Source organism: Calidris pugnax, unplaced genomic scaffold, assembly GCF_001431845.1.
Source record: "Calidris pugnax isolate Ruff unplaced genomic scaffold, ASM143184v1 scaffold360, whole genome shotgun sequence".
Classification (NCBI taxonomy): domain Eukaryota; kingdom Metazoa; phylum Chordata; class Aves; order Charadriiformes; family Scolopacidae; genus Calidris; species Calidris pugnax.
In genome coordinates, this window is record NW_015091129.1 from 963,554 (window position 1) to 987,649 (window position 24,096).

Here is a 24,096-nt window from a genome sequence, read left to right on the forward strand (position 1 = left end):
GTGGGGAAATCGGTCCTGCTTGTTGTGAGCTGTGCTGATCTAAAATCAGTGATTTTTATTTTTTTTTTTATGTGCTGTATGTGTGTATGTGTTTGTAAAGTGTACTGTGCAAAATAATCTTTGTGGAACTTGTGGCTTGAAACACCTGTGTGTCATGGACTTACAGAATGGTTCATGTTGGAAGGGACCTTCAAGATCATGTAGTTCCAACCCCCCTGCCCTGGGCAGGGACACCTCCCACTAGAGCAGGTTGCTCAAAGCCCCATCCAGCCTGGCCTTGAACACTTCCAGGGATGGGGCATCCACAGCTTCCCTGGGCAACCTGTTCCAGCGTCTCACCACCCCCATAGTGAAAAATGCCATCCTGATATCTAGCCTAAGTCTACCCTCATCCAGTTTGAAGCCTTTACATTAAGGGCAGTAATTTATTTTTTTTTTAAGACTTTTTTTTTCTTTTAATGTTCCCACAGGAAGTGGAAAATACATGGATTCACACAAGTACGATGTTTTTCATAAGGGTAGAACATCTACGGCTGTAAAATTCAAAGTTGCTTCAGATGAGTGTTCTGAGTAATTAAACATTTCTTAAACGCAGTTTCTGCCATGATCTCCTGATAGTCTAAGGCAAGAGTATATTGGGACATATATTTATGGGCCTCTAAACACCTAATCTGAATAGAACGGCTAGAATTGGAACATATGGCTCTATGGGAAATACACCACAGAAATCGTTAGAAAGGCTTTTTTGCCTTTTTTTTTTTTTTTTCCCTGATGTGTCTTCTAAAGCTCTTTTTCCTTGTTTGTCGGAGAGATGTCTCCTGAGACCCCAAAGCTCCAGGTGAATGGAATTGCAGAGTGCTGCAAGCGTAGCATGCCCTGCAGAAGTACGGGGCAGGCTGCTGGCTGGAGAAGGCTGCTGTTGTGCTGTGGAGCAGTGGCTGCTCTGTAGCTGCTGTTCGGATAATGCCCCTGTCACCTGCGACGTGGGCTGGTAGTTCCTACTTGCTAGTACAACACAGTTTCAACTATTAGAACAAAACACTTAAAGGCAGCTTCCTGATTTATCATGTAGAAGAGAAATCTTCTGAGAGCACTGCTCTCAAGATGCCCTCAGAGAGTTGGATAACTTTATCACTTTGAGGGGAAAACTGGAAAAAGAAGTTGAGATATGTATTATCTTCCCCTTGCAGAGATTTTATGACCAGAAACAAAACTAAGGATGACAGTAAATCTCATTGTAAAAATAAAAGTTGGTCTACTAGTAGCCCTGGAGAGTAATTTGAACCTGCCTTAAAATGGCAGGGAAGAGGACAATCACAGAACAGTTTCAGCTGAAAGCCGTTAACTTCTCTGGCTTTTTCCAAGGTAAGTCTCAAAAAACAGAGTCATTTTTCAAGAGGTACATCGACAAAGTTTGTCTCAAAGGTAAGGGGCCCCAGAGGAATGGGAAATGGACAGAATTCCCTGCTAAGGTTTTTCGCCTATCCGCTCTTCTCGTGGTTATTAACTTGTGTATATAAGCTGTCTTAGAGAAGCAGTATTTTTCATAGAAGACTCAGGCCAGTAGAGTGCATGAATATGTAATAGTATCACATTTTTAATAGAGTTCTGCAAAGCTGAGAGGCCCCCCAGTTTCCCAAGCCACAGAAAAATTCCCTCTGTGACCTGATAGATACTCACCAGAGATTTCTGACTTCAAACCTAAGACTTCTGGGACCATCTATTTGCCTCCGTGTCACTGGGACATGCTCCCACTATGTAGTATCTTAGAGAAAATAGGTGGCCCTTAAAACATAATTTTCTTTTTTTTTTTTTTCTTTTTATTTGACCTAAGTGTACCTATAGGATCTAGGTGTCTTGTGAGATCAAAACCAAAAATGCAGCAACATTGCCCCAAAACAGAAGAGAACTTTCAATTTAAGTTGCTGGTTATGAATTTCATTTCCAGTTGGCTGATCGTACTCTCCGTCAGAGTAAACCCTCACATAATTAAAAAAAAAAAAAAAAAAGGAAGTAGCCACACATTTTTCTTAATTCAGAAGACTGTTCTTGAAAACTCATAAAAAGCTGATTCTACCTCCTATTTTGGAGATTAGCTTGTCCTTTAAGAGCTTGGTACCTTCAAGAATACTGTGATGTTCACACAAGCTGCTCTGGAGACCTTTTCTAACTTGGGATGGTTGGAATATCGGGGATCTGTAGAAGTAGACGACTCCCAGGGTAGCCTCAGCATTCTACTGGGAGCGCCAAAGGGTACTTGCATCCTTAGGAAGCACAGCCTCAGAAGGAGGAGATAATTTTGGACCCGACTTGCTTCGCTCAATAGCATCCCAGGTAAGCTGCACTTCTGAGGGCAAGTTTGCTTTGAGGGAGAGATGCTTTTAACAAAGTTTTTTCATGCCAACATCCTCATTGTAAGCCAATAGGTAGAGCAGAACCATACACCTGCCACTGTTCCTCGTATTTTGTGAATTGCTCAAGGGTTTAGGCACCTGGACCTTGGCAAGTGAGAGTGCAAATCTGAGCTGTGGAACAGTGGTAGTGGGCTTAGCAGGAAAATTGGTATATTTTTGTATTAGTATTAAATGCCAGGTAGTTCCAACATGGGCAGTGTTACAGTAATCTAGTTACAATGAAGAAAATATGTAATTATATGTATTATGTGACCTTTATGTGACTGAAATGTCCACATTCTTAAGCAGATAAAAGTAATCTACATTACCTGAACAGCGCAGAGCAGGCCTTGATTTAAGGCACACTGAGTTGAGAACATCTGTGAGCATGGTGGACAAGCGCCTCAGCTAGGCTGTCTGTGTTGCTCCTAGTCAGTGCTTCTCAGTGTCTTTCCTTGTCCTGATGGCGTCTCAGTCTTGTCCAGACTCATTTTAGCTTTCAGAACTTAATGGGCTCCCAAAGACAGGTCCGTTTGTGGGCTATTCTGCATTGTATACCTGCTTTTTGTGCAAATCCTCGCATCCAGCTCTCTTATGTCTCCTTTTCACTCCTTAGGAGCTGTTTTTAATATTTTGATAACTTAATACTTTTGTGCTTTGCTGTCTGATGGTGCTTTAGATAGCTTTGTGTCAATGGATTACTCAGTCGCCGGCTTGGCTACTAGTTTAGTTTCTCTAATTGCTGCATTATTTTGAAAACAAAATTGATACGCAGAATATAATCCTTAGTTTGGTAGCCTGTACTTGTGACTGGCAAACTATGCTTGGCCATAGGTGCTACAGACTTCTGTGTCCCAACTGTTACCTGCAGCACCGCAAGGAAGAAGCCCAGGTGTTTGTGTCATCCAAAGCACTGCTGATGTTTAAGTTACTTAGGACATCTAAATAAGTGGTCTCCAAAGAGGGGTATGCAAGATGATCCACTGGAGTGCTGGCAGTAAATACTAGAACTTCAAAACATTTTACTAATAGGGGTGCACGATCAAAAAAGTTTGGAGACCACTGATCTAAATGATATCAGTCAATCACATCCACCAAACCTTGTTGCTATAAGAAAACAATTTCACAGCATTCACAGAATTAGCACTGAGTTGTGCGTCAGGAAGTGCCTCAGATCTAATACGCATTTAGTGGTGTTTGAAAAAAGTACATTTATTCTTTCATAAAGTTATTACTGAAGCTCTTTAACCAAGACTCAAATATGTTGCAAACATTGATCACATTAAGCATTGATCATTCAGCTTTAAGCACATCAAATTGGAGGCCTTTCTCTGCCTCCTGAATCTTTTTTCTGAATCTGCTGCTGCCAGTCCCTGCGGACAGGCTATGTGCTGAAATATGAATGTACAGGATGAGTTGGGGATATGGTGTTTGTATCTCGGTCTGTCTAAAATCTGTTGCAAGGACTAAATCTTGGCTTTCTGAACATAGTTATCTTTTACACATATAAAGTATGCAATTTGTGGAATGTAGTGTGAGTAGAGATAGGTGAGCATTTTCATAAAAAATACCACTTTCCCAATTATTCATCAGAAGCTGCTGCCTGAGAAAAAAATAAAGTTTATATAATTTCAGTGACAACATTATCAGCAATGTGCCCTGGAATGGATATGTGCATTCCTCATTTACTGAACTCTGTATTGCTGATAAATGAGTTTTATAGCATTTTTGATAATGAATATGAATAATAAATAGATTCATTTAAAATCTTGTAAACACTTTCAATTTTTTTCATGATCTTAAACAACTTTTCTACTGTTGATCTGTGTAATGCCCTTGAGATCTCTCTTTAGTTTTCCCTAGTTGCTTCATATTTTGTGTCATGTTCTTTCATGTTCTCTGTTTCAGTCTTGGCTGTCTACAAGTTCTTTGAAAAAGGTGTGTGTTGTGCCTAAATATGTATATCAGTAAAATAAAAATGAAAAGCCATTGTGTTGTATCAAAATTGTATATGGGAGATAAATCAGATTATCAGTAAATTTCCTGATGTCTTCGGTTTGGGTTTTGGTGATTTTTTTTTTTTTTTCCAGTAACAAACCTTCATTTCATCTGGGTTGAAAAATGACATAGGTAAATACACAAATCTTAAATACTACTTTTTCTGTTTTTCAGTTTCTTGGACCCAATTCTGGTCTTAGTTACATCAGTGGAGCTTTGGAATAGCTGAACATTGATAAAAAGTGCTTAAGAGTCACTAACATTTGAAATGTAGAAAAACCTCTGCATGGTGACTTTGGTCCACTCTTACTGTAAACTAGGGTAAGAGCAGAATTATGGCAATGTTGACAACTGTTGAAGATACCATTAGAATAAAAGCATCTGGTTTTTTGTGTTTGATTTTGTTGGGTTTTTTTAATTTGGTTTTTATTGGTTTGGGTTTGTTTTTTTTTTTTAATGGGACAGGAGGACAGACTGTTTTCTTTCTTCAGCCATTTATCTCTCCTCACAGTGATTTTCCTGAGACAACTGCAGTACTGGCGATGTACATTTACTTCTCGAATGGATGTTTTTGCTAAATTTAAATAGGAGTCACTTGGACTTCAGGGAATTTCTGCCCAATATGCTATTTATTTAACCTCACAATTAAACATTACATCAACTTTTCTTGACAGATTTCTCTGTATTTTTGGGCATCTGCTGGGCAAAGATCAAACTGTGCTTGTGGTATGGTATGACCACACATTCTGATACACAAAGCCTGAAGTGTGACCAGGTCTCAGTCCTGGAGAATCAACAAATATATTTTAATTTCTCACAAAGGAGGCAAGTATTTACAGCTGGATGTTGTGTTAAGAGGGCTGAGGTGGGCAGAGAGCCACAGTATGAAAGCAGGTGGATTTGCAGTGCCTCTTTGTTCAATACAGCAGAGTAATGTCCTGATTCTCATAATGCAGTTGGTGGTGGCCAAATTCTTAGTGTCTGTGTAGCTGTATGGACCCTGCTAGGCTACTCAGCTCTACTTGTGGACAAAGTTTGTCTTGTCTAAATATAGTTCTTTGTGCCTGATGTAAATGTAAACTAATCCTTTTTGACCAATATTGGGACATACCTGATATCAAAGATAGCTACTTAAGGGAATGGCAATTATTCAGATTTCTGTGTGACATAAAAAGATTCTTGCAATAAGGAGCAGGTCACTTCATTTGGAGCAGATCACCTTTCTATCTTTTCAGAGTGGGGTTCTTTTGAGGTAATTGGATATGTGGCTTATAATTTGCTTACCACAAAGATGTAAATGGTGGTGATAATGGTCTAGGAATGTCCTCACTTAGATTTGTCAGGTTACCAGTGATAATGGTCTAGGAATGTCCTCACTTAGTTAAGGAAGAAAAAAACAAACCCACAAACAACACAATTTTAATTCTCTCCTCACACGAGTTTTCATGACAAAACTATTTTTATTTTCCCTGATGCTGGGAAGAGCTCAGGGATAATTCATCAATTCTCTCTAAAAAACAACTGCTTATCTCCATTTCCTATATCCCAACATTTTCATGTGCTATTCTGTGGGAACCCCATGAGTACCATAGTGTTGGGGCAAAACCAATCTATAGTAAATTTCTTTGGAGAATGAAAATTGTGAATGTGAATTGGTGGAACCATAAAAGAAGTTTACCCTTTTAAGCTGCTTAGGTCCTTCACATAAAAGAGCCCCAGGAATTCTTATGCCTTGGAGCTAAGACTGGATCAATGAAATAGAAAGGAAAAAGCTTTACATCTGCTGCCATATGGAGATTCATGCAATACTAAGAAAGCTGTAATGAACAAGTTTCCAGGGAGCTGGGTGTATAGAAACCAAATGTATTTTATGACTAATATGGAGCATTTAAAAGGCTGGAGTTTTCAAGGCATAGGTGAAACTTGCAGATGAGGACAAAATGGTCCCCAGTAACAGGAATAAGACAGAATCCTGCTAACTTCAGAAGACTATAGATCATGCGAAGCATTATTAAGAGTTATTGGTCTTTGAAAATTTGCTTCCTGCTGAAGTTTTCAACAGTGCTTAACTGAGGGATAGGAATTATGCTAACTTTCCACTGAGAGTGAAAGATACCTTTGGTGGCACAAGCTATTGATAGCCCCTGATTCTAAGAGTTATTTATATTATATTCTTTTATAGCATTACTTGCATTGTGTATTACGTGTTATTTACAGTTTCATTTGGATCTCAGAGCTAGATATGGTTAAGTAGCAATACACGCAATTTGTAGACTAAAGAAAATAGCAATTGTTACACAAATAAACTACTAAATACGATTTGACTTAAAAGGAAAATAAATAGTTTAAGAGCAGTATTTGTATGCTCCCAAAAGAAAGTCAATAAAAAAACATGAAAAATGCTCAGACACTTCAGATGGGTATACATTTAAATGAAAACAATACATGTTTTAAGAGAAGTAAAGCAAGGGCTGATTTTCTTTTCTGATCCACCCTTATTTTTGTTTACAACCTCGCAGTGAGGAGAGACTACTTCAGTGTGTGGAACTTAAAAGCAGTTTGTTTGAGCTTTTGTTCAATTCTCAGGTGTCTAAAAATGATTTCCACAAATACGTGCATGCCTGCAACACTGGATGAAAAGTGGTCATTACAGATGTAATTTCTCGCTGCAAATCTAGAGATTTTTTATGTGAAAATGGTCTTCTGGGACAGTGAGGACCAACTGAGATTTGGTCTATATTGTATAAAGCATATTGTCTTCAGAAAGCACTACGGGTGTGACAGTTGCATGGTGAAACTGAAAGCATGCATGCACCCTTTCTAACTAAAATACTAACACTCTTCTGAGATACTGCTTATTATTCTGGATTTTTAAACTGTTCTGTGGCACATGGAAGATGCAGTTATAGTACTTCGTTGTGCTGTAGTGTATGTGTGTGTGTGAAATGGCATGGTAGCAATTATTTGCAGTTTTAAGGTGACTTAATAGGCAGTTGTCTGTAACCACATAGTTACTTGTTAATAGAGTTTCATTAACTGGTAACACCAAATTTATAGGTAGCACTAGATTTGCAAGCACTCTGATGTCTAAAATGTCTCCATTGTATTTCTGTCTCCCTAGTATTTCTGCTGTGACTCACACAGACTGACACTACTGTCCCATTAAAACACTGCTTCTCCAGAGAAGCTAGCAGTCTGGTGTGTACCCAGACTGAGATACCCTTTAAAGAAGATGATTTGACGTAGTTCTTGTAAGCCATACCTTGAACCTCAAGGAATTCAAGGTACGACACCTAGTAATCCATCTAGCCAGAATTCCTGAAAGCTTTTGAAAATCTTGACTTCACTTATACACATACTTTTCAGTGGTATGTAGGGATTCAGGAAAACCAAGATGTATATAAATCTAATTTCCACAGCCACTGGTTTCACACAGTGGCCAGTTTGAGCTGCTGCAAATGAATTCGTTGCATGCAAAGCCAGTGTTCTTGCTGTGGAGCCACAAAAGGTGTTTATTTAAGTTGTGAATTTAAAAACATCCAGGAAGATCTTTCACTCATAAGCCATTTGCCTCAGACTCTTAAGTATCTGCCTACTTGTTTTGGCAAGTCTTTAAACTCTCTGTAACTTAGTCTACTTTAAAAGCCTTATACGTGTAAACAAATGCAAGTAATTTTCATTAAGATGTCAGTTTGTCATTCATGTTTCATTTCCAGAAGTAAGATACTTTTGGAAAAAGCACTTAACCACTGCTGAGAATGCAGTTTGAAACATAATGAATATGCAAAATGGGGAAATCTGAGAAAGCATTTCCTTCATTGCACTCCAAAGGCACCACAAGCCTAGAGAAAACTTCATGGTACCCGCCTCTTCATTTCTCACCACTGGGAGATTTCTTTGTCTATGCATACCTGACCCCTTCCAGGTATATGGTGGCATCAGTTTCTAACTTCCGCTCATCCCTTTGGTAGTCTTACTACAAATAAAATAATAATTTGTTTATAAAAGAATAAATATGGTGTTTACCGGGGCTTGAATATAAGACAATGGTGATACAGAAGGGAATGCTAACGCAGTAGGGAGAGCTATCTATCCAGTTTCACTTGGCATCACTTGGCAGCCTGTCCTGCCATTTTGGATAATGCTGCATGCTCCCTTGCATTTTAATCTGAAATAATAAAAGAAATCCAGTTATGATGGTATTGGTCTATAATATTGACACATAAAATGCATAGCCATTTTCCTGCTGATTGCCTCATTACATTTACTTCTTCTAGAAAGCCCTAGCTGCTAGGGAGAAGGTGTGTTTCTCTCCTCAGCTGAAGAGGGCTTGCTATACTGGGATCAAAGTCTAGAACACTTCTAGAAAGCAGTTTGATGACTAAATATGGATTTATGTACCTAACTTTAGTTGAACATAGTGACCCAAGAGACTGGGACAAGGACATGTGACAGCGGGAGAATCAAAGAAGGACCCCAGGAGCCTTGGTGCTCTGCCATTTGTTTAGTCCCTAGGAGGCTGCTTCAGTACTCCTCCTTGCGAAAGGTTAGTTAGTTCACTCAAACTCAGTTAAATCTGTTTCTAGACATTGTACAATCCTGAGAAGCAAGTTTACTCATATGAATGAGAGTCTTCGTGGCATTGTATTGCTATTTTTACTGAAAATGCGTTTTGGCCTTTGGTAATGTAAGCATTCCAACAACAAAATGTAATAATAATAATAAATAAATTAATTAATTAATAAATAATAACAACAATAACAATTATAACAAAGCTATGCCATAAAGATTTGTCCATATGGGAAAATATATAATTTACCAGAGCTGCAGGAAGTATTAATTCTTTAGACTATAATTGTCTTTTCTTCCTTCTTTTTGCAGTATATTTAAGAAGCCTACATAACCTATATATCTCTCCATCCTGTTTGGTTTAATTTACTTGTTTTATGTGCTTTTGATTTTTAGCATTGTTCCTTCCGTTGGGTTTCCAGCCTTCCTATTACCCTCTGCTTTTAGCATCATATTTTATTTTTAAAGTCCGGCAATTTATGACTAAGGTAGATTTTAAAGATAGAGAGCCACCAAGGAGTTTACTGAAAATTTGTCAGATTGCAGTGAGGTCTTGAGGCTTTGGATTCTCAGTCCTGTCAAAACTGAGATCCTTGCTTGCCCCTCCAATTCTGTGTCTACAAGGTCACGGTAATGACATTTCCAGAACATCCTCAGTGCTTTTTCACAAGACCTCCTCTCTACCATTGGTCTGTCATTGCAAAGAAGCTGTGCAAGGTCCGTTTGTACACATTGAAGAAAGCCTTCAAACTAGGCACACTAAGAGAAACTTAATTTATATTTTTTATCCTGGGAAGAGACCCAGTTCTTAAGTGGTCGGTTTTCAGCAAGTAATTGAATGTCATCTTGTTAGCCTGGTTTCTTCCTTTCTCTCCTGCTAGTCAAGCTATTGCTGAAGGAGGTGGATTATCTCACCAAAATCTTTCCACTTCACTTGATTTATCACTTCAACATTTGAAAAGCACTGTAGAGCATAACTACACCCAAGAGTGTAGTTTAATATTGAAAACATTTCTTTCTTTTCCATTGCTACAAAGGAAACAGCTTTTGCAAGACAAAAGCAATACACCTATGAGCAGTGTTTTGAAGAAAATTATTGCTACAGCTCATAAAATATGAAGCAATGATAGAGTATGAAAGAGCTCTATGAAGTCTGATTTCACTAGCAAAAATAGTTATGCCTAAAGTAGAACTAATAATCTAAAATTATATTTATGTCATCTTTTTTTTTTCCCAAAACTGCTGGCTTTATACTTTGGAATTTTTCACTGCTCCAGTCCACAGAAAGTGATGAAAATAGCTGGTTAAAAAGGCCTGCAGGTGCAACTGCTAATGCTGAGACCCTATTTCTTAGTTGCCTCTTAGCCAAATTAGGGATTAGATAACTGTGAGGCAAGTTTATGCTAGCAATGTGTCTTGACGATGTTCTCTCAGACTGACTCTGTGCCACAGATTTTCCTGGTGCCTGCACTTTTATAATGACAAAAATATGTTTTCATCCATGTGACTTCTTTCATTTGTAAGAGGAATAGGTGGGAGGTTTTGTTACCAGAGGTAACAAAAAGTGCCATAGATCACATAGGTACTTTGCTGGAACAGGAGTGATTTGTCACTATGATATAGCAAACTTTGTGTAAGGGGAGGCTTTCTCTGGCAAAGAAAGAGAAGTCTGCATTGTAAACTTGTTTTCAAACTTAACATCAATGCTGGCATCTTGTAATTAGTTTTGATTCACTTTGCAATCTTAACCTTCTTCCCATGCCCTTTGAAAATTAAGGAACCATTTGAGATCAAAAGTGCTTTCCTAATATCAGTTGAAAATCACAGCCTTTGACATGGCTTTACTAGGGGCAGGTCCTGTCTGACAAACATAGTGGCCTTCTATGATAAAGTGACTAGGTCAGTAGATAAGGGACGACCTATGGATGTGATCTACCTGGACTTCTGCAAGGCCTTTGACACAGTCCCCCACAACATCCTGCTTGCCAAATTGGAGGGGTATGGATTTGATGGGTGGACTGTTGAGTAGATAAGGAACTGGCTGGATGGTTGCATCCAGAGGGTAGTATTCAATGGCTCAAAGTTCAGATGGAGAGCAGTGACAAGTGGTGTCCCTCAAGGGTCCATTCTGGGACCGAAATTGTTTAACATTTTTATCAATGATATGGGCAGAGGGATTAAAGGCACCATCAGCAAGTTTGCAGATGACACCAAGCTGTGTGGTGTTGTTGATACACCAGAGGGATGGGATGTCATCCAGAGGGACCTGGACAGGCTGGAGGGGTGGGCCCAGGTGAACCTCATGAGGTTCAACAAGAACAAGTGCAAGGTTCTGCACCTGGTCCAGAACAATCCTCGCCATCAAGAGGTATTAGAAAGCATCCCTGAGGAAAGGGACTTGGGGGTGCTGGTGGGGTGCTGGTGGACGAGAAGCTGGACATGAGCAGGCAGTGTGCACTTGCAGCCCAGAAGGCCAATCACATCCTGGGCTGCATCAAAAGAAGTGTTGCCAGCAGGTCCAGAGAGGTGATTCTGCCTCTGCTCTGGTGAGACCTCACCTGGAGTACTGTGTGCAGGTCTGGAGCCCTCAATATAGGAAGGACATGGACCTGATGGAGCAGGTCCAGAGGAGGTCCACAAAGATGATCGGGGGGTTGGAGCACCTCTGCTGCGAGGACAGGCTGAGGGAGCTGGGGTTGTTCAGCCTGGAGAAGAGGAGGCTCTGGGGAGACCTAATAGCAGCCTTCCAGTCCCTGAAGGGGGCCTACAGGAAGGCTGGGGAGAGCCTGTTTACAAAGGCCTGTAGTGACAGGACGAGGGGCAATGGCTTTAGCTGGAGGGGAGCAGATTTAGATTGGAGATTAGGAGAAAGTTCTTTACTGTGAGGGTGGTGGAGCGCTGTAACAGGTTGCCCAGGGAGGTGGTTGAGGCCCCATCCCTGGAGATATTCAAGGTGAGGCTCGACGAGGCCCTGGGCAACCTGGTCTTGTTGGCGATGTCCCTGCTGACTGCGGGGGGGTCGGACTAGATGACCTTTGGAGGTCCCTTCAGGCCTGGACAATTCTATTCTACAAAAAGGAATTAGGAGTGGAAGTGCTGCCATGTGGGGAATGGGCTTACCCTGAGGAAGGGAGATCGGACAGGGATCCTGGGCAGCCGTCTGCTACTGAGGCAGTGCAGTGCATGCAGGCAGACTGGGACTCTGACGGTGAATCCACTGGTTCAATGTCTCTACTTGCCTAAACGCCAGTTAACAGGCCATATCCTCCACTTTCTGTTTCTTCCCCAGGGCTACTTGTCAGGTACAAACTGGGAGGATGCACTCTCATCCAAGGTTTATTTTGGGGGTCCGCATCACTTGAGGCACAAAGTGCATAGCCCAGCCAGTTGACCTGCGTACTCGTTAATATTGGAACTATAATGAAGAATGTAGAATTGAAGGCAAGTATTGATAGGATTAAAGCTGGGTGGGTGGCAAGGGGTGCGCTTAGGAAATTGGTTGAGTCTTTTGAAGAACCAAAAGAAACATAAATGTGATTGTCATCAGTCTCAAAATAATGACCCCAAAGTCATTCAAATGATGTAACTGAGATTAAGAAATAATTATAAAAGGTGACAGCAGACTGAGGAGTACAATTAAGGCTAGTATATTATCACATATGTAACTTGGCTTCTTCTGTAATTGATGGTGAAACTCTCACTGACTGTAGTGGAGCAAAACATAAACAATATTGAGCATTGCGTGCTTGCAATTAGGACAACTGAAGATGGCCAAAGACAGATAAATGCATCATTTACTGAGCCTACCCAGAACCCTGTGGAAATACTTGTAGACAGAAGATACCAAGTACCATCTGTTCTCTTTTGTGGAGGATGATTTTGTGGCTAACAGGTAATAAAGATAAGTACTTTTTCCAAAGGAAGGTACCAAGAATATAAAGATGCTAAGACATAGAAAATTACATATAAGACCTTATAGCGGCCTTTCAATATCTGAAGGGTGCCTATAGAAGAGCTGGGGAGGGACTCTTTGCCAGGAGGTATAATGATAGGACAAGGGGAAACGGTTTTAAATTGGAAGAAAAAAGATTCAGATTAGATATCAGGAAGAAATTTTTTACTATGAGGGTGGTGAGACACTGGAACAGGTTGCCCAGGGACGTTGTGGATGCCTCATCCCTGGAAGTGTTCAAGGCCAGGCTGGATGGGGCTTTGAGCAACCTGCTCTCGTGGGAGGTGTCCCTGCCCATGGCAGGGGGGTTGGAACTCGATGATCCTTGAGGTCCCTTCCAACCCAAACCATTGTATGATTCTATGATTCTATGATTCTACATTAACAGTCTCAGGGCACCAGGGCATCTGAACCACAAAGAGATTATCATCTTCATTTTCTCATTCTCTGCTTCTGTTTGCTATACCCCGGGAAAAATACCAATGTTTTGTTATTAAAGAAAACACACTGTTTACCCTCTGCACTTGAGGCTGTCTATCGCAGAACATATTGAAGATTGTTAGTCTAAGTGTAGCAAGCATTAAGGTCATTACTGATAAAATTACAAAAGAATATAAAGTAATGAAATTAAAATTTAAAATCTATAGTAATAAAAAAATTAAAGAAAAATACAGATTTTCTTAGTGTAACTCTTCCTTGTAGTTTCAGCCTCTCAGAGCAATTCCCGTGGAAAACATTGACATGAACTTTTTGGTCATAATGTCCCACCTTGCCTTTCCAAAAGACACTTTGAAAGTTTTGTGGCTGAGTATTGGGCATCAATCACTTCCCTTTGCACAGTAAAATTGATCCACATGCCATGTGGAGTTATGTTGGTTTCTTCCGCTCTAAGTTCAGGTTCTAGGACTCTGCCCTTTGGCAAAAAGACAGGAGAGAGAGGCCAGACCTTTTCTTCTATGCAGGTACACCCTGCTGGCAGCTAGAGCACAAGCAAGGGATTGCCCATAGCTGGTGGGGCTGTGAGTAAGTCAGTTCATGGCACTGAACTGCCTGCTGGAGATTTGATTTATACTGCCAGCAAGATGGTATTATAGGAGCAACAGAGAAAGTCCTGCTTGAGCAGCTCTTCCTCTGTGTTTGCTCAGCAGCGCAATGGGAAAATCCTCATGGTGGTTACCTGCCCATGGCCTAAGCAGCTTGGCTGGCTTTATTTCAGTTTAGGCTTTAGCGCTCTCTCATAAGGTGCTGAGCTGTATTGACTGAGCTACACTGAGTGGAAAATAAATCGTTTTTTAGGTTTCTAGCCTGTATCTACATTTCATGAGTCTACTGTACAGGTAATAGGGACAGGGTAAGTTGGGAAAGGTTTGAAATATGGCATCAGTGATATTTTTGTGGGGATTCTGAGAGTGGCCCAAGTGACTGGGGACTGGGAGTGTACCAGAAGCTTTCAGTTGATGCTATATATGGAGATTTTCTAAGATGTCTGTCCTGTAAACCATAACTGAAAATAGGATCATGGAAAGGCAGTAGGGAGGTAAAGCATGGCTCTGTTGTCTGCCTTCTTGTGTTAGCTGTGGCCTGCCCAGCATTCCTGACCCTGGCACACAGTGGCCAGAGTGTTACCCGTCCTTCTGCTTTTCTCATTTCACAGTGATGCCATCCTCCATAATAGAGAGTCATGATAAATCTGTCCATGTGCCCCTCCTGTGATACAGAAATCACAACAAACCTGCCATTTAACCCACACATTCAATGTATTTGCTTTCATTTGTGCTAGTAAGAAGGTTCTCTGCTTAGGCTTTAGAGCATCCCTGCAGCCATTTGTAGAAATACTGTAAAATTAAAAAACAGCTGCACCAAATGAAAACGTTGCAGACTTTGACTTAGAAACTCAGCTTGGCACGTCCACTGCTTAGTTAATTTATTTTACCATTCCCTTTATAAAGAGGGAGCCTGTGCACATTCAAGCCCACCACTGATTCTCAGTTTTCTCTAATTGCCTTGGTGCTGCTATTAAATAGCCAGGAATTAGTGAGTGCTTCTGGCCTGACTCCTGGCCGAGCAGATGAATGTGAATGCACTCTTCCAGCTTGCAGCTGTTTGGTAGCGGTGCTGGTGTGTGCTGTAGGAACAAAAGCAGACAAAGAGTTGGCTTGTCGGCACGCCGCCGCCTTCTCTCATGTCCGGATTTGGGCAGGAGGGTAGTGGACGGCTTTCCACACTTCTGGCTCCCTTCTCCCCTTTGTGCAAGGGCTCTGCTCATTCCAACTGTAAAATTAGTCATGCTTGTAAGTGCTTCTGCCAAGCCGGCGGGTTAATGACTTTGGGGAGGTTACAGTCATGAACTGTGGCTTTTGTTAAAGGAAATGAAGGACTGCTGGCTAGTTACAGACTCGAAACTGCAGAGAGGAGATATGCAGAACCTACCGGGCTGTGTTTGTTTGCCTTTGGGTGGCATTTTACCTGGTGACAATATCTGGAGGCTCTGCTCGTCCCTCTTTCCCTAATCAAAATTTCAGCGTAGGCAGTGGATTTTGTACGATGTATTACTTGATTTCTTCTTCCTACCTCTTGTCTGTTGATATAGTTAGGAGAAAAAATACAACTCCTTATTACTCTCACATCTGGCATGTCATTTGGGAAGGTTTTTCATGCTCCCTTCTTTTCCTACTTTTAGCCCTGGACATCAAGCCCCATCCGCATGCTACTGTAGTATGCCTAACTATTCTTTCTTTTAGTTGTGGAGTGTAAAAATGCCTCTCTCTTTGCCTTTTTGTGCTCGTCATAGTGTTAAATTACATCAGACTAACAGAGTATGAGAGTGTGTAGGTGGGCCATGGGGGAAGCCAACTTATTGCAGGGTAGTGCAAGGGTGACAAAAGGGCCGTGGCAATTGAAGGTGTTACCTGGGAGTCACAGGGGCTAGTGGCAGAAGTAATCCTGTGAACCTTCTTTCTAGAAACCTCAGTGTTATTAAAGTGTGCATTTAACTGAGTCCCAAAAGAGTCAGATGATAAGAACAAGCTGCAAAGTTCTGTATTCATCTTTGATATGCAGCCTATTTGCAAATAGTATCTGTTTCTGTTTACATGTCTGTAATTACCATGAGTCACTGTATGTCTGATATGCAATGCAAATTAGCAGGCTAGATTAAATTTTGGAGTATCTAAAACTGCCGATTGTAATGTGTCGATTTTCACTTACATCTCCAAAAATGACAAGCTTTTTTTTTTTTTTTTTTTTTTTTTTTTTAATATTCAAGATATTCAGAATACAGTGCAGCTTGTATTACTGAAATTAAAAGCTTTGGCTTTGGTGATGCCTTACAGCATGTTGTTACTTGACACCATCATGATACCATTGACATCATCCACATGTTGATTCATGTCTGATATAAAATCAAATTGTACTAGTTGGGGGAATGAACAGGAGCTGTATGTTACTGTATGTATGTATGGAGCTGTATGTTTATCACCCACTAAAGAATCTTAGCATATGCTAATGACAATTTTGATTTTTCTGCAAATTATCTGTGCACCATCTTCATCAGTTTCCCTTGTCTCAGGGGCTCTGGTGTTTCACTAAAGATTATTTCATCTGCTTTTCCTAAGGTTACGCAAATACTTTCTGATTTTCATGCTTTTTCAATTGCTAGTGACCCTGACCCTAATTTTTTTCTAACTGGGAAATTTGGATTTGGGATTGTATTTGAAAGCAAAATAGATACATCCTACAGTTATTTTTTTAAATTTTGCTTAAATTTAAATTAAAACAATATAAAATTCAGTCCTCTGTATAAACCTAGCATGCCTGAAATCACCCAGCTGTTACAACAAGCCAGTGACTAGTGACAAAATACTGTGGTAACACTTAGGCATGCTAAACTTGCAACCTTTGGCCTTACACTTCTTTTAGAAACTTTCAGAGTATTTCAGGACGACCTGCTTTTTTAAGACCCATCAGTGATGGCAGTGTCCAGTTTGTGAGTCAGCCAGTTCTTCCTTTTTGCTATGTAATTTAATGGGAAATACTTTGTCATTATGTATTAATAGGATCTCTGCATCTTAGAGTTTGACCAACAACCAGGCTAAAAAATTCCAAAGATGGAAACAAGGATGGTTAAGCAAACTTCCTGAATTTGGGAGTAGTAGGAACCAAGGAGCTGGAGACGTGCCTGTGAATCTGTGTTAGGTGTGCACCAGAGAATGACCCATCTTTAGTTTAGCAGACCCTCTGAGCTGAATTGCTGAGCCTTGTGCATGCCCACCTCCGCAGAAAGGAGAGAAGGTGCTGGTACAGTTGTGAGGAGCTTCTGTTGTTGTTTAGCAATAGTGGCTTCCTTCATCAGCTCAGCAGAATTTTGCTAATAAGTGCTTACAGGAGAAGTTCTCATACTGGAAATGCTGTGGCTCCCAAATATGAGCAACCATCTTAGGTTTTCAGCGTAAGAACTAGAAGTTAAGATGTATGTTTTCTAGGAATGGTTATTTTTGTGGTTATTTTATGAAATTAAGAAGTGAGTGCTAATCAGTGTACCTTTTCATGGGCACTATAAGCATAGCATTTTTCTTGTCTTTAGGAATGGGCAGACTTCATAGAACTTCAAATTTTGGAAATTAATGTAAGCTAAGCTGCCTTTTTTTTTTTCCATATAAAAATTGGAGTATTTTAAAATTCCATGTTTTTCAAGGTTGTCTTTGAAGTCTTTTTTTTTTTTTAAAAAAAGATGTTTTCCATACAGCCACAAGCAAAGCTGCAAGTGGATATATCACAGTCCAGAGACCTCTGAGAAAGAAAGATGAGCCTTGTGAGAACTAGTATGTAAAAGAGAGTTTCTGGGGCAGCCTTAGTTCAGGCCCCTTGAGGTTACGCATTATGCTAGCAGTTTTAATTATGTCATTGCATACATTTTTTTCTACTCCAAATTTTGCCTACCATTATGCTAACATTTATGAACCTTTCAGTGTTTGACTTTGCATTGTTAACTTTAGTTTTGCATCAGGGTTTTCTTATGGTGTGGAAGAAGCTGGAAATGCGGGGATGTAATTTCCTGGGATTTTTAGAAAGGAAGTCGACCCTTAGACTGAAGAAATAATTTTCTTGAGTTCTACTGACCACCTTTCATATGGGTCCTGGGCAGAGATAAGGAATCCTAGCACTTTTCTCATCTATTTGACCTGAAGGAGTGACTGGTCGTGGTAGTTAAGCCCAAGAGACTTAAGTTTCCTAAAATGCTAAACAGCAAAACCAGAGATGTGTAAAGCAGCCTGGGCTACCGGCCTTTCTTCCTGGATGACATACAACACCCTCTCTTTTCCTCTCCTTTTCAGTCTGGGAGGCTCAATATAAATGTGAAGATACTCCAAGAAGAATCAAAGTTCCAGGCTCATAATGCTGGATTACTTTCAATTAGTTCTGCCAGTGAACACAGCCTTTGTTCTCATGGCAGCTATTCATAAGCTTTTCAGTTGGATGGGAATTGCATTCTGCCTTTTCCCAGTTCCCTCTCAGTGCTCTTAGAGGGATGCTGTCTTGAGCCTCCCCAATGAGGAGCTAAGCACTCACACTTTTCAGGAGCTGCTGAACTTCTCAGAGGACCCAGGCCATGTAGTAAATGGCAAAGTATTTTTCTGACGAAAAGAGTATGTTGGAGGAGAAAATAAATTAATATTTAAACAAAGCCCTTGAGACAGCCTAAGACACTGTTCTTAAAGAATGGCAGGCATTTGCAAAGACTCAGAGGAACAATAAGAACATATTTTTAAAATCAAAATCTCATGGAAGAAGATCTTTGGGGTCGAGAGGATGGAATACAGATTTCAGCTCCTCCAGCTGTAATTAAAACCGTGAGCTTCTGTTGGGATTCTATTAAAAAAAATCCAGGAATCCATATGGAAATCATTATTTGACCTCTTGGTGTACCACTGAAAGAGAGAAGAAAGCTCCACAACATCACAAGTTATTCCATGTGGGCAAAACTCCTTTACCCACCACAAGCTCTATTGATTCTACTAATTATTAGGGTAATGTTTTAAAGGGAGATAACCAGCAGTTTTGGGGATCCTCAGTGCTTGGCTTGGTCTGAACTTTATAGTTTTGCCAACACAGACTTACATTGGCTGGGGATGTTTTATAAGGATGGTGCTGTGGCACAAGAAGGAGCTCTGCCCAGCCTGATGCCTGCACTGTGCCCCTGTAGCACATCTGACTGGGGCATCACCCCACTAAACACATACGCTGTGCCACAGGGCTTCCCCACACATGTAAGGAGGTGAGGAGTGCTGGCTTCACTCCTGAAACCCCTGCTCCAGTGTGGAAGGGTCCTGAGTCTGCGTTAGCCTGTCCATGGTCCCCATGGGTGGCACAGGCACCTTGTCCTGCCGCAGTGACCTGCAGCATGGAGGCCTCATGGCGTACAAGGAGACATGGTGTCAAACCCTGAGTGCCCACAGAAATCCTCCAGCACTTACAAGCGGGTGCCTGCTTGTAATTGATAAGGATCTAGCTCTTTGGGTGTTGAAACGGTATAGGCAAGAAATGTGCTATGGAAGGGGTGTCCTCTTTGACCATTATAACTTTAATAATCTCGTCTTTAGCCTTCTCTTTTTTGAAAATGTGTAGGCAGCCATTGTCTCAGGAAAATAGAGTGACCAAGAGCAAAAGAGGTCTAGTGAAAGGGGTTTTATTTTCTTCTCTGTCTTGCCATGAAAGAGTTCATTGTTCCACCTCCACAGTTTGTTGCTGGCTGTGGAGAAAGGAGCAAATTACTGAGTGCAGGCAGAGGAAAAGAACGGTATTGAACTGGGATGAACAGGGGTTTTCATCATGACAGGAACTGGCCAGATAAGAAATCAGTTGATTTGTGTCAGATGGCTGTTCTTATGTTTTAATATTCCAGTAGTGACCATGCTATCGCTGATGCCTTTTGGATCTGTTTGTACTTTGATTTGATCTGGGATTAGAGCTTCCAAACATATTCAGTAAGCCCCTGGGGGGAAGAGTTACTTGTCAGCTGTGATTACATTTAATTAGTGCAAATGGGAAATTTGCCATTTTCCCCCTTAATCGTAGCTCACCGAGCTCTACTGAGTCTTTTTGGGGGTCTGTATTGCCTTACAGACTTACTCTGTATTGAGTTACATTATTCTACCTCATGCTTGATATGAAGTTTTATAGCAATTAAAGTTGACATAGAAAAAGATATAGTACCAGACAACATAAAAAATTCTTCATTCTGCATTATATAGAGAATAAATTTATTTTCCTTTCTCTATGCAAAAAAATTAACAGTGAAAAAATGTGGCTGAACAAATGAAGGCGAAGTGGTATTGTTCCTTCTAGTAATTTTGACAGCACTTTCTAGATGGGAATTTTTACCAGTAGAACTCTGTTGATCTAATTATAGTGTTAGAGTTATGCTGGAATAAATTCCCACGTGAGCAGTGTTATGCAGAAAGGAGAATGTTCACACAAGGATTTATGCTGATATAGCTCTAGTGAGATAGTTATACCAACATTGTTTGACCCATAAATTTCTCCATGTAGATAAAATGCTTGACACAAATACCTAGCACAGAGACCCACAGCCAATGTAGAGCAGGACTTGGAGTTATCTGCAATGGGGTGCTGGAGAATGGCTCAACTACCCACCCTTTTTTTCCACATATCTACCAGTTCTTCTACTGAGCCATGAAAGCTTATCATCATCATCTGGGAAGGCTCTTAATCAGTAAAAAAAATATGGATACTTTATGATATGTTGTCTGATACAGTATATTTTTCCCTCACAATGTATGGCATTCACTGAGCAAAAAAAATTGGGAGACATCCATAGCTAATTTTAGTCTAGAAGAGAGGATTGGAGTTTTCAGGGATGTCTGTAGGCCAAGGACATTAACAATGGCACAGGCAATGTGTATTTGACATGAATTGGTTAAAAATCTGTGGGCGGTGCTGCTGTAGGCTGGATAGTTACTATGACAGTATGTGCAAATACTGATTTATGTGCAAAGTCATTATTAACTCCAAGTGGGTTTGTAGGTCTGCATTTATGTTTGACCTCCTTTTCTATTTCACAAGAACAATTTCTTGATAGAATTTGATCTTCATTAACTCTTAATAAATACTTTCAATTTATTTCAGTGTTGCATGACTAGGGCCTAGCAACACGGACAGCACAACAAGGAAAGGTTAACTTTGTGGATCAATATTGATTGTACCTGAGAACTTTTGACAGTGTTGAGTTTACTTATTAGTAAATCAAGCTGCATTGATATTAAAAGACCTGCATATAGGAAGCATATTTGCCTAGTTTAACATAAGTGCCAGTTGCAATATTGCTGTTTTTTTGTGTTGGCTTTGCTATCTGAATGACGAGCAGCAGAAAATTTACATTCAAAGTGCATCAGAGCTTTCCTGGAACACTGCTGCTAAACACTGCACCAAATCTGCAGAAAACATTGGGTAACTTACGTGAACATGATGAAAGGAAGGAGAGAGGGGTGTGTTTGGAGGGGTTACGTATAGAGGGCAATAAAAAGGCATCAGGGTAAGGAGACAAAACCTAACAATTGCTGAAGAAGGAAAATTGCTATGATCAGGGAACTGGAAAAGCATTGCAGAAGCAGATCTTATGGATAAATGAACTAACAATATATGCTTTCTTGTTGCTCGTCAACTGCTTCCTCTTTGGTGCCTGACTGCCTGTACACTAACCTGAAGTCCCATCATCATCAGGCTCTGAAAACCCTGTGTGTGAGGAACAGCTGCCCATAAGAACCTGTGACACTCAAACTCCAATAACAGCTGGGAAAAAGAAGAGGCATTGTCAAGCAAAACAACAGGTTTCTTTCTTCTGTATTAATAATATATTATGTGTGATCACTTTAGGCAGCTGATATTGCTCCAGAGCATACAAGCTCCATGGTAAGCGTATTGGATTTCCCACCTAGATGCAGAGACTACAGAGTAGGCAGTCTGGGTGGAAGGGGCACCATTCTGAGCTGAGGACGCTACAAAGGAGGCAGAGAAAATGTCCTTTGGGGTCTATCTCCCTGGTCCTGACTCTATGATCACCTAGATCAATGGAGCTCTTGGACAGCACTGTGATTTCATTCTGGCCTCTGTGCTTGGATTTCCCTTGTGTGGAAAGCAGGGTGCAGAGGATGCTGTGAGCTGTATTTCAGCCTGACATGGCATTGGCATGCAGCTGGGTATTCACCTAGGCTCCTGCAAAGGATCTGGAGCCCCATGATACAGTCATAACATGTACAAACCCTTCTTCCTGCTGTGACACCTCGGTCTGGCTGATAGATGACAGGCAGAGCACTGAAGCAGCTAAGAAATATCCCTGTTGCTAAATATGAATCAGGTTTGCATTTGCATTTTCTTTAATTAGAAATATTCATCTTGTACATTCACGTTGTTCCACTAAATGAACTTTCCTTCTTGTACCATGAAAAGTAAGAGGGTGGAGGCAATGAGAGAGTGGAAAACCAAAGTGAATCAGGGTGAAACTATATGGTCCAGTGCTTCAAAGAAAATAGCAAATCAGAGGTGTATCTAGGCAGTCTTCATCGACCTGGACACTAGGAAGTGTTCAGCAAACTTAGGGGCTGGCAAGGTATTTCCTGCTGCTCTGCAGAGGATCAGTACAGGGGCTGGTGTCGCAGTGAATTTTGGTGAGGATTTCCCTTTGACAGCATGACTGACTCTACCTCCTGCAAGGAACATACCTCTAAGTGTCATAACCCTTCAGCTAGCGATTCCTTCTGTCGTGAAAACAGTGATCCACAGAAACTGAGTTGCTTTATTCCTCTGGGGGTGAAGCTGGTTCTTCATGAACTCCTTCAGCCTCTGGGGTTCTCAAGGGAGCTCCAGGAGGCAACAAGGAACCTTGAATCCAAAGACTAAAGTCTCCAAACTGAAACCTCTCTGAACCTACAGTTCAAGCCCCCACGGTTTGCACAGCATGTAAGCAGTTGCAGTTTAAGGAAGACAGAGATATTGTTTGTTCAAATGTGGTTTGATTTCCCTTTTTCTCCCATTAAACCAAATGCTCTTGGCCAGAGAGAGCTCTTCTTGCATTAAGAAAGTACCATTTTACAAAGTATTTGAGGAGGTATTCCACAGAGAGTACCCCCTGTTTCTTTGAGCCAATAGGCCAAAATGCTTAAATAGATCACAGAAGAAAGGTACACTTATCACCTTCTTGCCAGTAAGTGTATCTCATACCACTGTACCTTCAATAACACATGCTGAAGGTGCAGCAAAAGCATGGGTCCAGGGGAGCTTGGGCCTTGGCTAGTGGTGTCATACCCCATGAGCTAGGACAAGTGACCCAATATGCTAGTCAAAGCCTCTTTTGCCAAACAAATGTCTATGTGTCCATGTGAGACATCCCTCAGTCTGTATCCTCGCCAGTTCTCCCTTGGGAGTTGTCATCTACTAGCATGCTCAGACTGCCTGGGAAATTGGTGTCTTTCTCTCTCTGCAATGCTTCCTATACTGCTCTGGACAATATTGCTACCAACACATCAGAACTGAATTCTGAGGTTGATAATACACACGAGGAATCACTGTTTCCCAAAGGCACACTCTGTGGCTACCCCGCAGCTGCTCTGGGGACTGTTAGACAGTTCCTGGTATAAGCAAGCCTTTGTCAACTGTGGTAGCTGGAAGAAAACAGTAAGACAGAAAAAGATGGAAAAAACCACACGGTAGTGTGCATCCAAGCAGCCAGTAGCAATCTTGAGGACTGCTGAGGGCAAGGCAGTGGCAGCATCTGTAACTCAAGGGATGTGCCCACTTTCATCAGCACAGCTCCACTTGTTAGGCTGTCAGCATTCTCCTGGTTAACACCTGCAGACAGCAAAAGACCACCACGAACTTCCAGTTTCTCTAGGCGCTTGCAGAAGGTCTCCTGTGTGTGTGTTCCTGTTGCTGAAGTGCATGGATCTTTGTCTTCTCCAGCCTCTGGGTCTGCAACACCAACTGCTTCTCGAGGGCAATGCCTCTTTATTGCTCCAAGAACAACAATGTGCTAAAGGAAGCTATTCTGTGCTGTTCTCGCTGAAGCACCTACCCAGGCTTCTTCCCTTTCCTTGGGCTCATGCTTGTGCTCTTTCCTGGGCAGCTGCAGATGAGACAGAGGATCTGTGATTGTGGCCACTAAAGTCACTG

At 41.1% G+C, this 24,096-nt stretch overlaps 1 protein-coding gene across 1 annotated transcript in view; it reads left to right on the top strand.

The window, feature by feature from the left end:
- Positions 1-811: 811 nt before the first annotated feature.
- Positions 812-24,096, top strand: part of TMC1 (transmembrane channel like 1) — a 140,937-nt gene continuing 117,652 nt past the window's right edge. Inside the window, 2 exon segments of the mRNA XM_014958466.1 lie at positions 812-884; positions 1,366-1,425. Coding sequence (XP_014813952.1) covers positions 812-884; positions 1,366-1,425 — 133 coding nt within the window.